Source organism: Drosophila gunungcola, chromosome 3R (genome assembly GCF_025200985.1).
Source record: "Drosophila gunungcola strain Sukarami chromosome 3R, Dgunungcola_SK_2, whole genome shotgun sequence".
Lineage (NCBI taxonomy): Eukaryota > Metazoa > Arthropoda > Insecta > Diptera > Drosophilidae > Drosophila > Drosophila gunungcola.
In genome coordinates this window covers 12,545,634-12,562,197 of record NC_069139.1, presented here as the reverse complement: position 1 = coordinate 12,562,197, position 16,564 = coordinate 12,545,634, and the positions used below count along the sequence as shown (strand labels likewise).

General features: G+C 38.2%; 1 protein-coding gene across 9 annotated transcripts in view; it reads left to right on the top strand.

Moving 5' to 3' along the window:
• The window catches only part of LOC128252616 (5'-AMP-activated protein kinase subunit gamma-1), a 64,157-nt gene that overhangs the window by 39,640 nt on the left and 7,953 nt on the right, over positions 1-16,564 (top strand). For 7 of the 9 annotated variants that reach the window (XM_052980494.1, XM_052980492.1, XM_052980493.1 and 4 more), the window contains one exon: positions 14,257-14,390. In XM_052980494.1, the coding sequence (XP_052836454.1) occupies positions 14,257-14,390 (134 nt within the window). Of the gene's footprint in view, positions 1-211; positions 368-12,400; positions 13,196-13,479; positions 14,126-14,256; positions 14,391-16,564 lie in introns of those variants that run through there. The other 2 variants (XM_052980495.1, XM_052980496.1) reach the window with 2 other exon arrangements.

Below are 16,564 nucleotides of genomic sequence, written 5' to 3'. Positions count from 1 at the left end.
ATTGTTGGGCTAACTTTTTGTTTTTGGTTAGCTCAGCGTTTTGCTTTGCTCGCTTGATTTTCTGTTGTGCTCACATTTTTCTCGCGCTGTGTGTAATATATAAAACAGAGAGGCGCGCACTCACGCACACACCCTCGCACCGCCTTGCCGGTTTTACACACAGATACGAAAGTATATAGATACAGATATAGACCGAGTGCGAACCACATGGGCGGCGAACCGCATTCAGTTCGATTCCAACTGCCGGCAGAGTCGGATGCTCAGCCACGTGATTTTCCACTAGTGAATTTTGTGAATTGTGCATTAATTATTAATTAATTTACCTTTACCGAAAACTGGCGGTCGCTCAGAGTGAAATATTTAAACGGTTGGCAGACATGGGGGAATTATTATTAATTTTTAAGACGCGAAAACATAATTAGTTTCAAACAAAGAAAACTGGATTTTCTACACCACACAAATGTTTTCAAGCTCTCGACTATAAATATGCATGAGCAGGCAATTTATGGTCAAAATCAAACAATAAAATCACCGCAGAGTCAGCTGAATGTGCGTGGAAACAACATCTCGATTCTCGATTAACATTTTACATCGGGAGAAAACTTCCATAAAAATTATGAAACATTTATAGCAACAATTAAAGCAAGTGACTTATATATAAGAAGCTGAAAATAACGCAGATTAACTTAATGCCCAAATAAACAAGTTGATAAACCGTCTCGCTTAATTAACAAGATAATACAACAAATTACAAAAAACTTGAGCACACACCGAAATTCGAAACGCTGTGAGAAACATTTGCATAACTTAAAATTGAATTTAAACAACAAACTCAAGGACGTGTAATTGCCATAAAAATTAAACAGATAAAATAATTTTAGCCGCTTTAAGTAACAGGAAAAAATAGCCATGCCATGTGACTGATTCTTATAAATACAATATATGAAACAAAAAAAAAACAGTGGGTGAGGAAAGAGTGACAGTACTTTTTTGAAAGGCGAAAGAAAATATTTATTTTGTTTAAAGTGCTAAAATTGAAACCAAATTCATTTTAAAAACTTGTGATAGTCTTATTAACAGAATAATAGAGATTACAAAATTGTTATTAAAAGAAAAATGCTTATATTTATAGGAGATTTGTGTTTGTGCTGCGTATATCTAGTTATCTAGTTGAGGAATTTGTGCCTATAATTTTACATCAAACTGTTTTTATACCGACGAATATTTTTCAGTTCCCCTAAAGTTGATTTGATTTAAATTTTTGTTTTCTTGCCGCACAACTTTTCTGTTCTTTCCTTTCCGCTAAAGTTTATTTAAATAACTGAAAAGAGGGAATATGGGATGTGATTTATAGCCAAGAGGCGCCAATCGGCTGCTGTTTTGCTGTTGTGACGTAAGCGGAGGATGATATTTTGATGAGCAGTTGGTGACTGTTTCTGTGCGGTGGTGGGGGTATTTGTTTTGCATAATAAACCATAATTAAAGTTGGATAAAGTCAAATGATCTGGAAACGAGCTTTGCAGGTGTTTGCTTGATCTTTGCTCCCTTCTTTCGCCTTTCTTTTCTGCCTGGTTTCTCGGAGATGTTTATAAATATACCCGAAGTTCTTTTTATGGTCAATAATGAAATGCGAATGCAAAGCTAATAAATTCTTAAAAATAACAAAAGTATATTTTTGGCTTGATTCGGATGCGATCACAGATGTTCGCCCGGATTTTCCGCGATAAGCACTAACCCACATATTAGTTGTTGGGGGGGGGGCTTGATAACCCCACAGAGCCACTTAGCTTTCCACAATCAGTTTTAATAGCGAAACGGCAATTGAAATCCACTTGGAATAGGTCAGTTTCAGATTCGGTTTCCTTCAAAAGCCATTTATGAGGCATAAACAATCTGTTTGCTGAGATATTAGTTTGTGCGAGGGGTAAACAAATAGAGAGAACACACCCCAGAAAAATACATAATTCACGCACATGTTGGGCATCGGAAAACTCGCAATATTCTGAATGAATCTGTTTTGCAGCTAATCTAATTGAAATTTACGCACGGCATTCAAATGTTATGCAAGTGCTCTAGACCCTTTTTTATGTTTTTTGTTTGTGCAAAACCCTCCATAAATGAAATTAAATTTCAGGCAGCCGGCTCAAAACGAGATAAACAACAACAGCATGTGGGAAGTCACTCTTCTCGCTCGAATTTCTGGAAAAAGGGGAGAGAACATCGGCCGAAAACGAAGAAATGAAAACACGGCGAAGAAGAAATTGCGCAGCAAAAATATTCTCGCTTCGCTTTATTTTTGTTTTTTTTTTTCCCTTGGATTTTGTTTTTGGGTTTTGGACAACCACCACTTGAGAAAAAGAGAACATTTTGCACTCTCCAAGAGAAAGAGAGATAATTATGGAATTTTTTTCTTGATTTTTGATTTCTGCGTGCGACGCAAAAGCCTCCAAACAATACCAGCCTTCAGGCGCACTTTGAGATACATTTTGTTTTTACTTCTTTCCCTTGATCTATGCGGATAATGTTTAGGAATCGAGAGAGTTGAGGTGCTAAGAGCTCTGCCAATGCCTACAAGTGCAAAAGGGAAAACAGTATATCGAAGTATGTATGTAAGTACACTCAGTGGGTCGTAAACTTTAACGATCATCTAATCTCAGCATTATATGGTTGGGGGTATCTGTAATTCACTTTTAGAGGTGTTTTTCAAGATATTGCCTATGGTTTATTTTATTTTCTTGTGTGTATAATTTTCTTTATATATGATTTAAGTCCTCTGAATGTAGGTCCTTAAACAAAGCTCTAATTAACTCATAATCAACTTAATAGAATAACTATAGAACAAGAATACTTGTACCCAATATATTTCACCTTTTCTTCTTCTGTATAACATAAGTAATGAAAATAGTAGTCAATATCGGATAACCAAATTATCCGTTTATTTTGGCCGTATGTTTCCACATTTGCAAACTTAGTTTGTAGAAAAATTTACGAAACGAAATTAATTAAAACAAACAAGATTTTGATATTTTTCGACTGCGTAGAATGCAACAAAGATTTAATCGGTGGTGGAACGAAAAACAAACTAACGAGTTTAATTAAACTTTAATTTCTAGTTGTGAAAATAGAGTTTTTTTTTCTGTTGACTAGTTCAGTGAACTCCTAGAAATTTCTAAACATTTACATCATGCAATGGATTTCATCGTTAGTAATTCAGATGCATTTTTTTTATTCCCAAGGGCATTGTTTTGCTCATCAATCAATACTAGACTAGAACTTTTCCCGTGGCGCTTTTCCAATTTGTTACAGAAATCTTTTAAACACATTTTCCCTATTTGTACTTGTAGATTAGATCTTAACTTTACAAGCTTGTTTTGGATGTTTGCTGTTTGCTGTTTGCTTTTGTGCTGGGGTCGCCTGAGAATTGGGTCAAGACTAGGAACTTACTTTAAACGGCAATTAAATTTCTGTATATTTCATTTTTTTTTTGTTGTTTTCCGAGCTGTTTAATTATAATCTCAACCCGCAACAACATAAATATTTCAGATTGCCTCCCTGTCTGATGATCGTTGTGTCTTATTGTTGTTCATGCTGTGTTGCCTTAATTACAACACGTTGCAATTGCAGTTCTCTGCTCTTGTTGTTGCCGCATAAATTTTATAGTGCACTTAGCATACAGGGTGTCCCAGAATTCCAGATTATGCCTGACACTGAACTTGGAATAAATTCATTTAATAGGTCGTGTCGTTAGTTTTAAAATTCTTGAGTTCAATATGTTAATTCGATGAACTGCTTATAATAATTACCCTTAGATTTCTGATCGTAACTGTACGTAACAAAGTTTTCATGACATCCTTCTTAAGTTACCGTAAATTGTAAGAGGCATAAATTTGTACAATTAAGTTTTGCTCTTAATTGTTTAAAGCCGCTCCTATTTCACCATTAGTCGGACTAAGTATTCTTGGTAATTCGAGGACATTTCTCTCCGTTAATTGCGTTCACGCCAGCGAACTTAATGAGATCCCCAGGCGGTCTCCTCTTGGCCGTCGTCTTGGACTCGTTGCCGTTTCCCTGGCCAGCTTGTTAAGTCCCGCGGAACGACCTCTGCCACTTCGTTGGATGTCGCCCGTCAGCTCTAGACCACGCCCGTGTATAAATACAAACACGAGTGTATTCCAGCCCATACACGCGGCAGCGATTGTCCTTGAACTGCTTTCTGTCACTTAATCCTGTATCATATGGACAATAAAGGCATCTGCGTAGCTTTGGACCATCAAAGCGCCACATTATCAAGTAAACGAGCTTAATGTCCAGCTTGTGACACGTACAGTTGATACTAACAAGGGAGGTCAGCTAACAAGGTTATAAAATTGAAAACGTTATGATTTATTTAAGTGCCTCTAAAAATGGTGCCTTAAAAAAGACTTCTCTAATGATAAATTAAATTGTATTTCCTTGAAATTATAAATATTTGTGCAAAAAAAAATCTTAAAATTCATTTAACTTTGGATAATGGATGGGGGCTAGTAAAGTAAGAGAAATTTTGCATTTAAAATGTTCTTACTAGTTATTAAACATTGTTAAATTCGAAATATACCATATTTCAAAAAAAGATAATGACAATAATCATCTCCCATACTTCGAAACCAGTGTAAGCCCCTAAAACGTGACTTATTCTTGGTTTTTGCTCCTTTTCTTTGTTCGCTGTTTGCGAGCTGCTAATTTAAAATACAAATTTACAATGCAATTTACGGTTTTTAGCACGCAGCTCTTTATTGTGATTTATATTAGGGGTACATATAGATATAGATATATATAAATCAAACACACCTACCTTAAAAGCTGATAATTAGCATGCACGAGTGACTATCCACGATGGTTGCCCTATGCTTGCTCCTCCGCCCACTATATCCCCTCGATGAGATCGGAAAAAGAGTGACCTTGACTGGCAGTCCAGAGGGAGGTGCCAAATCAAACAGCTTTCGATTGCCATCGAGATATGTACATCAGTTGGTCAACAGCAAATGCTCAAATTCGCGTCGCACTCAAGTGGGTAAACAACTTGCAGTGCCGCGTCCTCACCGCACTCCCCCCTAAATGTATATTATGCACACAGAATGTGGAATATAGTTTATATTTACCCCGGGCACACACTCGGTCTTTATATATCGCCACTATACAGAAATCGTACGTTCAGTGTGCAGCCAAGACATTGCTTCGCCCGTTGATAACAAAACAAGAATAACAATTCAAATGTTTGTTCGTCGTTTGCCCCGCTAGATATGCACACACTCAAATGGATATATCTATGAACATATATGAATATAGGTACAGGTACACACGTATGATATTCAAGTATACTTTCCTACAGTCAACAAATTAATTCGTTGTAAGATCTGTTGAGAACCTGTGAGCAATTAATAATGTTTTTCTGAGGAGGCTTTTGCGGGAAGAGAGGATGATAATTGTTAATTTAGCTAATTGCGAATTTTTTATGTTTTTGCATGCGGAAACTGTAAAACTGTTTGTTTTCAGAAATCAAGGTTCAGCGAATTGACAAGAGTATTTAAAATCTGTAGGACTTTTAAAAAGACCCTGCGATTTCTGTAGGATATATGACTTACTAGTATATACAATGTATTACATCATGCAGGATACACACCCACGTCCAATAATTTATGCCTTTTATGCTTTCTATTCGAATCCCCCCCTTCAAATTGCGTGCGTAGAAAGCATTTTCCTGGCTGCAGGCTTTTTCATTATGCTTGACATTCGAATTTTCATTTCTCATTGCTTTTCCCGACAGCTGTCTGTATTCCCTTCACTTATATTGTATTATTGTAGCCATTGTCCTTGGATAAATGGAAAAATGCGCTGTTATCTTCCTTGTTTAGTAGAGTTCTGCAATTTCTAAACCGCGTCTTGGCCAGATGCCACAAAGTTAAGTTAATCGCGTCCGCAGGCACGCCTTGAAGCCACAAAATAGGCTCGTAAAATCTAATTAGCAACTCTGCACAACCTGCCAAAATACGATCCCGAGACTCGTGCTCACTCATTTGCATGATTTTCCAAGCCCACATACAATTTCCATTGACGTCAGCAAGTGGGAGCTAATAAATAACACATTGTCAAGGACGGAGAAGAGTGGAGGGAACAGGAAAGGGAAATTAAAGGTCTGAAAAGATAAAACCCTTAGAACTTGAAATTCCCATCACTTTTTTTTTTTAATAATTACACTTCAAAATTGCCTAGTGATACGAAAACTTATCGTACACTGTTGTTAAAGAAAAATGCCATTAAGATTTTTTTTGATTTGTGGTGATATAAGAATAGGTTTCTTAAGATCTACCTTTTTTTTAAATTTTTGTTTGCTTCTTTTAAAAGGCCAACTAGTTATGTAACAAACACTAAAGTTTGTTTCTTAGTCGAGGGCTAGAGACTTTCCCAACCTATTTTCAACTGTTAGTTCAAGTTCTTTCCCTATGCTACTTCTTTTCTTGTCAGTTCTGCTTCCACTTTCGTGACTTGTTTTGATAAATAGCACTTGTGACGTTGACAGCAGAGCTACTGCCGATAGAAGAACATTTGTTGGTTTTTGGGCGCGTGAATCTCATTTGTTATAGTGCCTTCAAAGCCCAAATAAGCACGAAAGAAAGTAAGCGTGGAGATAACGAAAAAATATATGTATAAAAATTTCAGAAATATGTCTTTATCTACATATATATTCCACATATTTGTTCAGCGACGTTCAATGCCAGCGTTGGGTTAAAGATCGACAAATAATATAGATTCAATTGCGCGGAAAATCCAAGTCGAGCCCCTGTCGTTGGCCCCTTTCCACTTTCCATTTGCTGAGGGGGCTACTTCACCGGTTGGTTATGCAAAGAACTGCAAATGTGAATCAGATGTCCGACTCCATTAGAACAGTAAACAAAAAGCACACTGTCTGAAAACACATCAGGGGTGCACTCATTAATTGAATTCAAGTTAGTGTACACTGGGAAAATATTCAACATTTTTTAAATGAGACGAGTTTTATAATAATAAAACTTGTGTATCAAAGGAGCTAAATAAATTTTTATAATTCCGAATCGTGGTCCTGGTTTCATTTCATAACTTTACGTGGGGCAATATAAATTAGGACAGCTAATTCTAGATTGTTGATTGTTTTACTTTTACTTTAGTTCCATGTTTGCTAACAACAAACGTTTACTTTTATTACTTTTTCAATTGGTTACTTGGTTGAGCTTATTTGTTATCAGGCTCATTTCAGTTGCTTGTAGTTCCGATTTAATATGCAAAATAATTTCGTTAGCTTAAAAGTATTTCTCTCCGTGTCTGAGTAGGAGTGGGTGCCCTTGTGTATGAACTGCACTTGTTGCTGCGAGGAAATCTTGACTGCCGGCTCATTTAATTTGCAAATTTCACCGGCTACGAGCGATTGCACACGGCAAACACCGGCCACCGGGGAAGCTTCACATGCACACCTATCCGAATGACCACGTCCGTACAAAATATACTATATATTCAATCGTTATATAAGCCAAACACGTGAGTCGAGTCAGCGTTGAGTCGCCACTGGAAGCGAATCATCCGCAGAGGGCGTCAAAGGTCTTCCCCGCCCGGCGATATTTATTCTTTGCAATTGTTTTTCCCGTGTTTCGTGGTCAACTTTATGGAGCTTCTTGTGCGAGACGAATTGTGAAATTCTGTGGAATGACTCACGAAATGTGGATCAGAATATGGGATGTTTGGTTTAAAATATGCACAAAGTTTCGCCTTTTGGTCGAGCACTAGTCATTGATTTTGAATGCGGTTTTAAATGAGCTTTATAGGAATTTTAATAACATTCATGCTAATCGCAAAATTAATTGTCTTGGTATGATCAACCATTTTATCATGATTCATTTGCAGTTTTTAAATGGAGAATTTTATAAGCTAATTAGAGCAGTTAGGTTAATGGTTTTGGTTTGATATTGGGAAAGAGTACAGACAGCAAATAATATTAATTCAAATTAGGGTCCATTAAAAAGGCCATTTTCGCATTTTCCTAACATCTAATTAATATCTTTATGGTGTTTTATCAATTTTTTTGCAGCATGATTTGTGCTAAAGTATACGTTCCGATTTTCTGCTTTTCAACCGTCTGTCAGCGAAATGCAAACCTAGTCAGACATTTGAACTAAGTGCGTTGCCAAAATCGCATTAGCCAAGAAACAAAAAAGATGTAATTGAGGGACATTTTGTATTCTGTTCGGCGAGATGCAGCGGAAAATTCCCAACCCTCAAGGTTCCGTTTCTTTTCCCGACCCAAAACTAATTAACGGATGGCAAATGCGTGCAAAGTTCTGTTAAACGTGCGGGTGCGGATGACTGCGCTTCCGGTTGTAGTCGTTGCAAACGTTTAGGTATACATTCATTGCATTTGTTTAATTGCTCGGCTCTAATGATGCGGAAACAGCAACAAAAAATGGCGGAGATAGGGGTAAACATGGCCCGCCCACAAAAACGTGGACGAGCACATGTCTCACATCATTCGCACAAGTAATTCGCAAGTGGAAATTAGTGACAGTTTTATGGGTTTGTTCTTGGAAATAAGTGGGGGGGGGGGGGGTCTGGAAATGCAAGGACATTTGTCAGGGGCTTGTGTGTTTGTGGCAGCTTAACGCTAAGTCAAGGATTGTCCCCGCTACGAGTTCAAAGTTTTCAGCCAAGGTCGTGAACCGAATGCATTCCGGCCTATGTACTATTTTTGTCCTAAGGGTAAATTGAAGAAATGCTAAGAAAGTTAGTGGGTTCAGCGACTTATTTGAAGGTTGCTTCGTGCCACGGTTCTATTCATTTTAAGGTGACAAGTGGTCGAATCGATTAGGTTGATAATTGTCAGTTATTTGAGTGGCACTTAAATTTGATAGCCAAGTGGCTTCACACTATTAACGAAATGAACACAGAATGAAATTACTCAAATTATGAAAGCAAATATAGTTATTCTAAGCCATAATAGTACTTAATTATGATCAATAATTATCTGTAGTGGTCTTTAAAGCGCGATTGTAGTCAATAAGAAAAGTAACTAAAAAAAAAGTGAAGAAACCAAAGATAATTGTCTTGACTCGATGGGGCCAGAACTATTTTTTCGATAACAAACATGCTGCCGCAGTTGCTGCAGTTTTCTTCTGATCTGAAGGCGGCTAAAAAGCTGTACTTTCATTCTCAAATCAGACGTTCGAAGATCAAGAACGTTGCCCTTAAAAGTGTTATATCATCAACTGCTCGCATTTGGAATGCCTCTTCCCTTTCCCCGCATCAATCCGTGGGCAAGTTTAAATATTTGCCCTGAAATCTCCGCCCCACCCGGCTCTCCTGTGTGGAGCTGAATCATCGGGTTATCTGTTTTCAGCGCAAACAGAAGTCAGCACAAAAACAAGCCAAAGTTAAAGCCAAATGCGAAATTGGAGAAGGCTAAAAACAAAAATAAGAAACAAGAATAAAAAAATGCTACTTAAATCGCACACCTTTGCACATCCGTCAGCATGTTCCCCACATGACCAGTGCATGGCGATAAGGAAGGGAATCGGGGGAATACTCGCTTCTTATTTACACATATCCAATATCCAATCACGTTCAAGGTAAATGATGACCGAATTTCGCATAAAGTCACAGTCTTAACTGCCAAACAGTACAAAAAAAACGAAGGAACAGACGTTGAATTGTTTACACTTACTCGGGCTACTAAAGATACATTAAGCATACGCCCCATTGACGGATAAACTTTTTGATTGTACCTTTTTGGCCTTTATTTATGGTTGCTTGTCAATCATATCAATTTTGCGATAAGCCCAACACAAACAAACACGGCACTTATCAGTCGAAAATATTGCCGTATTATTATATTTCTTATCACCAGGGCTTGTCTAGTGGGGGTCTGCCTGATAATTAACATTTAAAAATTTTGCACTCCATAATCAAAGTTCTTTTGCGACACACTTGACCTAAATGCGCAATTTTTGAGACCTATAGACTTTTGGAACCTACTGTATACTACATAAGCGAATATCAGTGGTGTGAATAATATTTGTTCGTGGGGGGTTTTAGTTCTAGAAAGGAATTTTTATAAATAAGATTAAATTGTGCTTCCTTTATTGTTTAATTGTTAAAATAAGTAAAAAGTAGTGTCTGAAGAGGGTGTTAGACTAAGCCTCATAGGCCCTCTTTCTATACCACTGACGTACATATATATAGTAGACGTAACATTATTTACCATCTATATACTTTCACTTTCTTTGCACGCATGCGTCATAAATGGAGACCGAAAAGGGAAAGTCTGAAAGGGAGTTGACCCTAGCGCAACATTTTTTTCGTTCATATTATCGTCACATCACGTTTCAAAATATTGCATACTTAAAAGGGCATTTGAATCCTTCTGGCAGAAATGCGCTGTTAATGGGTTTTTCTCGGCACTCAAAAAGCAAGTACATATTTTCCCGAGAGACTTCTTTCACTTTTAAGTGATTAATGGTCGATTTATGTCTGTGCCCTTGAGTTGCCCCCCAACTAATTCAGATGTTAATTCTAGCATATTTGCTAATGGATTACACATACTCGAGTGCTAGCTGCACTGAACTGAAGGGAAATGGTTCAATTCATGCTTTCACTCTCGCTTTTTGCATTTATATACTTAGATTTCAAGGACGCCCCAAACCCCTCTGTTATCGCTAACAGTGCTGTTGAGTAGCAGCCTCTCTCTCTTTTTCTGTTTCGCTGCCAGCACGTGCACCGTTTGTTCTTTTCATTCTCGTTCTCAATCTTCTTTGGGGCTCGTAGCCAAGCGGTTGTGTGCGTATCGTTGTACGTGTGTTTGAGTGCGTGGGCGGCCGGTCGTATATTTATATATATATTTATATATATATATATACATAGGTTTTTACATATAGATTTTTGCATTATTTATACAAATTTGATTGGCGCTAAATAAGTTGGGGACTTAACCTCAATTGAACCGGCTGCTCTGTTCGCTTACTTTGTTCTACGCCTGTCAACGTAAATTGCATTAAATATGACCAAAAATTTTGAAATACATATATTCCTGAAAGCCACTTAAAAAAGTTAATCAATAGTCTTCAGTGTTCTGCCTTTTTTAAATTCAATCTTTCCCATTTGTTTTTATCAATGCGCCTTCTCCTCTTTCTTCATTCGAAATCGCTGGCCCATTGTTATTGTTGCGCTGATAATAAAAATAGAATTTAACTTTATTTTTCTGTGCTTTGCTTTGGCTCGCTTCTTAAATGCCCCGACTTCCTTACTCCCTCCTGCATCGTTCTTTCTCGCTCTGCTTCATTTGTTGTTTGTTTTTACACACAGCGATAAAGATAAAGGCCGTTTATTTAAATCAAGCATACGATTTGATTGTGTGGGTGTGTGTGTAAAGTGAGCGATTTTATAAAGCTACATATCAGGGCGCTTTTCTCGAACAGATGCCACTCGTGTTTATTGCTTTATAAAATAATTTAATTACCCGAGGGGTTGACAGCCAGACACAAACCGCAAGTGCATCGGGCCTAGAAAGAGAACAGTCTAGAAACAGGAGAGAGGATACCAGACTTAAGCTAGACAGGCGACAAATGTGGTATTGGTGTTTTAAAATTAAATCTATTTCATAACTCCAATAAATAAATGTACCGATCAATTTTGACCTCTTAAGCTCTTCCGGCCAACATTTTTCTTGAGAAAGGGGCTTTTAAATTAAATTTGGACAAGGAGATTTAAAGCTTTAAAGGATCAATTCACGATCTGTTCAAAATCATAAAATATCGCAATTTGAATATTTCTTTACAAGATCCCATATCATGGAAAAACTTGAAAATCGTTTATTTTTTATTGAGTGACTAAATTGAGAGTTTTGTTATGGTCTAAATTGAGAGTTTTGTTATGGTCTCGTGGCATTGAACTTTACAACTTTTGTCGCCTGGGTCGCTGAACCCAGCTACCCACCTAGAAATCCGACCCTGAGCGCAGGTTGCAGTGCGTACAGGCGATGTAAGTGTCGCAAACGTTTTCTGTGGCAATCGATTCGATCGATTAGGCATTTATTTATTTACTCAAGTATTTTGCAACAGCTTCGCAATAATGACAGTAACGTAGCGAATTAAATGAATTGAAATAAATAAAAATAAAGCAACGCGCGCATTGACTCCGCGTTGCTGCCATTTTTGTGGGTGGTGTGGTGAACTTGCTCAAGTGCATTCATTCAGTCAATACATTTCTGCTGGCGGCTGCAAACGTTGTGCTTTTTTTTTTGTCGATTACAGCCAATAATGTAGACACAAAAAAGTGTTTAAAAATGTTAAAAATAAACAAACGCGTCGTGGCTAACAAAAAGCAACAGTAAGAACAAATAAAACGCGTCGATGTGTTGTGCAGCTTTGACTTAATTTCAGTGCGTTCAACCTAGGAGCGAGCGAGATGGAGATAGGTTGATGCAGAGCAAAAGCTCTCCTACAAGTGCATAGATAGTGGGCGAAATAGAGTGCAAGAGAGTGATTTTGTGATTTTTATTTACAGTTGAAGGATTATTATGTGACTTTTACAAGGCGCGACAGAGACGGCACAAACGGATCACAGTGTTTTCTTTAACAAAATTGACAAGTGCAACAACAATAACAACATCTGTTTTACACTGCGATACAAAAGTGTAACAACATCTAGAACTCGAAAAAAACAAAAAAAATTGACAACAGAGTGAAATAACGGCCTAGAAATGCATGGAATAACGCACCTGTACCGCCAGCATGCCGTGGAAAAACAGCTGAGCGGAGGCGAGAGTTGGTCCCGACAAATCTACCCGGGTTACAGCAGCAGCGCCGATGCCTCCTCACAGGGCAGCCGCCTCTACAGTGTTGACTCCTCTAGCAGCTCCAGCTCCAACTCAAATAACTCGGGAGGCGGAGCAGGCGGTGCTGCTGCTGGTGAAAACCTGGGCGGAGTCACCGGAAGCGCTTACGCCCAGTGGCAGAGCGATCGCCATTCGCTGCCACAGGCAGTGCCCGATGCCCCAAGGTCATTGGCCAACCACCACTACAGGAACTCGCCCACCCACCACGCTCACCACCAGCAGCAGCCCACCAGCGGCAGTCTCAAGCGGACGCCCTCCTCGAAGCGCAGCTTCTTGGAACGATCTCATAGTCCGGCTATCTATGGCGTGAGTAAAAATATAAATACAAGGATGCAAACCGATCAGAAATGCAAATAAAGTGCTTAATAGAACCTGGAAATTTGGAAACAATTTGCTGTTTTAAGAATTTATGTCTGTAATGCAAGGTTATTTTGCAATCTTGTAATAGTAATATAAACATAAAGTACCCATTGAACATTTTTTTTTTGGCAGAAGATAAACTCTGTGTAAAATGAATTGAGAATCGGTTTGCATTTCCTGAAACTGATAATTTTCCAAAGCAAGGTAATCTTATATAAATAACCTTGCAGAGCATGCGTCGTAGTGCAGCTCCGGATTTCGGCTCGCCGCCATCAACAGCGCCAGTGGGTGGAGGCGGTTATTTCCCCCACGATCTCGACGACATTTACGAAAGCCAGGGAGACCATCAGTATTTCACACACACGGGTGCCAGTGGACAGCAGCAGCAGCGGCCCACAGCCATCTCGATCTTTCATCGCGTGAGTGCCGCCCACACCTCGCTAGATGATTATACCTTGCCTGGAGAGTCCTCGCGCCAGTCGATGAACAGTACGGACAGCGGAACTAGCAGTGGGCCATTCAGTCGCCAACGATTCGACAATTCATCTTTTGTCAAGAGTATCAGCATCGAGGAGCAGGAGCAGCAGCACTCGCCGCATAAGGAAGGTCACAGCAAGCACGGAAAGCACCACCATCACCATCATCACCACCACCATTCGATCCACGAACTGGTCAAGCATTTTGGCAAGAAGATGCACCTGTGGCCAAGGAAGCATCACGATGCCCAGAGCGTTTGCACTTCGCCGCAAAACGATCCGCAAGAGAATTTCCGCACCAGATCCAAGAGTTTGGATGTGAACACGCTCAGCCGCCCCAATCGCATTCTGGATGATTGCGGGGCCACCTACAAGATCTTTGATCGGATAGTCAAAGAAGGTAAAGGGTTTTGGGGCGGGTAACTTTGAACTGGTACTTGCTGTTCGACTAGGTCTTGCCTTAATCTTATAATTAATCTTATAATTCTTCTTTTCAAAACTATATACTTATGATTACTCTAAACCTTTCAGGTGCTCATATGCGTCGTGCCTCTGCTGACCTCGAGAAACGCCGAGCATCAGTGGGCGCCGCCGGACGAGGGCTGCGAGGCGATGGTACCTTAGATCCACACCATGCAGCCATCCTCTTCAGAGACTCCAGAGGGGTGAGTTTCAAATTTTTATAAAAATACAAATAAAAATAGACAATTAAAATAGATTAGATATGCAGCACAAGGTCTACGCGACCAAAAAATTAAAATTCTTAAAGTAAGTTTTTCTGAAAAAAATTGTTTCTAAACAAAATTTCTAAAGTTGTTTCTTATGTTACATTAGTCAATTATCTTTTATTTTGTTAAGTCCAGCTGAGATGTAAAATGTCAACAAACGTTGTCATTTAACATTTAACAAAAAATGAATATTTTCTGCGCCTGAACTTATTTAAGAAGTAATCTCTAAAACTATACGTAATTATATATCATCTTGCTTGAGATATCTCGCAAGTATTTTCTCTTTCTTTTTTTTACTTTGCCTATTCTTATCGCCTTTAAAGGCAATCTGGTCGCATTTCTGATGTGTTATTAATAGCAATCTGTATTTTTCCCCTTCTCTATCAGACTTTTATTCTTTGACTCCCCTTTTTTGTTTACCTCATCAGTTCACTTCACCTTGACATTTCTGATTTCCTCTTTTACCCGTTGAGAAAAGCGTTTTCTAGTTTCTTCCCCCAAGGTCATGAGCAGTTATGAATCTTCTTCTTTAGCGTGCCTTTTCAAAGATGAGATCTTAACGGAATCGTGTGAATAATAACTTCTTTTAGAACTGCAAATATCCCTTACGTTATTATATTTTTTATTGCATACTTCGAGGTTTACAGTATGATACATTGTATGTAGATTAAATGTAGAGTTACGCACGGTGTATTAAACGTACATATAACGTATACGTAATGTAACTTCATTAAATTGATTAGATTTGCCAGTAGAGATCCAAGACTTTATGTGAAATTCACCCGATAATGACGAAATATACAATAATTAATGAATCACCGTACAATAATTTTAGAATAGTTGAAGAATTAACTTTCTCTCGGGTTTGCGCCCACACCCACGTGATAACCAAGGCCGCTTAACCGGGCTAATATACGGTTATTTTGTTGTTAGAGCCCGTTGTTATTGTTTATTTCGCACTCCACAACGTGGTCGTCCCATGAAAACTGGTTTATATCTATAGATAGAATCATGTGCCAATACATTTGAATGCATATGCTTCTAAATTCTTTGTGTATTCTTTTTAACTTTTCTGTGTTCTGACGTCAGCGACTTGGGCTTTCACTGTGGAATTCATGTGCCATTGGTTTGTTATTGGTATATATCCGCTAATGATGATGATTAATTAGCCAAGTACTCTTCACATGTCGGACCTCCCCAGTCTTTCTCTCTCCCGGTCTTGACTTTTCTCTTTAGCAAGGCCGCAATCTTGCAGTACCGCTTGCTTTACTTATCGCCCAAACAAAACAACAAATGTATACAGGAGCTCTTTGCTTTTTGATGCGTATTTGGCTCTGAGTCACTTGACTTGAATTGTGAGTGGTTTCGCTTTGAGTGGAGTACATGTTGCGCTTCTTCTTTTTCGCCTGCAATAGCCTTCTTGAGCTTTTTGCTTGTGAGTCCAAGTGGCTCTCCTCTCTCTGTTTCTTTTCACATATGTAACATTCCTCTTTGCTAATCGTTTGTTTGCTTTAACCATTTAACGATCAATACGAAAAGGAAATAAACGAGCGCCTTTTTCTTTGATACCCTCTTTAAGCCAGCTAACTAGGTATTATTGAATCTTCACTCAGTTTGTCGGCTCTCTCGAAGAAACCCCACAGAGAGAAAGAGCCAGCAAAAAGATAAGCAAAGCAAACAAGGTGTAAGAAGTGAACCGTTGTTCAAATAAAAAGTTTATTTTTGATGCAGCTAACCCAGTTTATTTATTGCACTTGAAAAATAAAATGAACACAATTTAAATTCTCAAAAGCTATAAACTTAGCATTTTCAATATATTTAAAACTTTTGCTTTCCATGGCACACACATGTACTTATGTATGTTTATACTTAAGAAGGATAGACGATCTTCCATTAAACACATTCTAGAAACTATTTATGAGTATTTTGATTACTTGGCTATAGATTTTCGGTTAAATGATTTAAGCTCAGCTTTAAAGAAATAAAACCCTTTCTTTTTGGTTTTAAATTCAACAAAGTATTTGGTAGAATAAAGAATTCAAATGTTATTGAAAGAAGAACCTCATAGTTTTTGTATAATTAATTAAATACAAACATATGAAAATATTGCA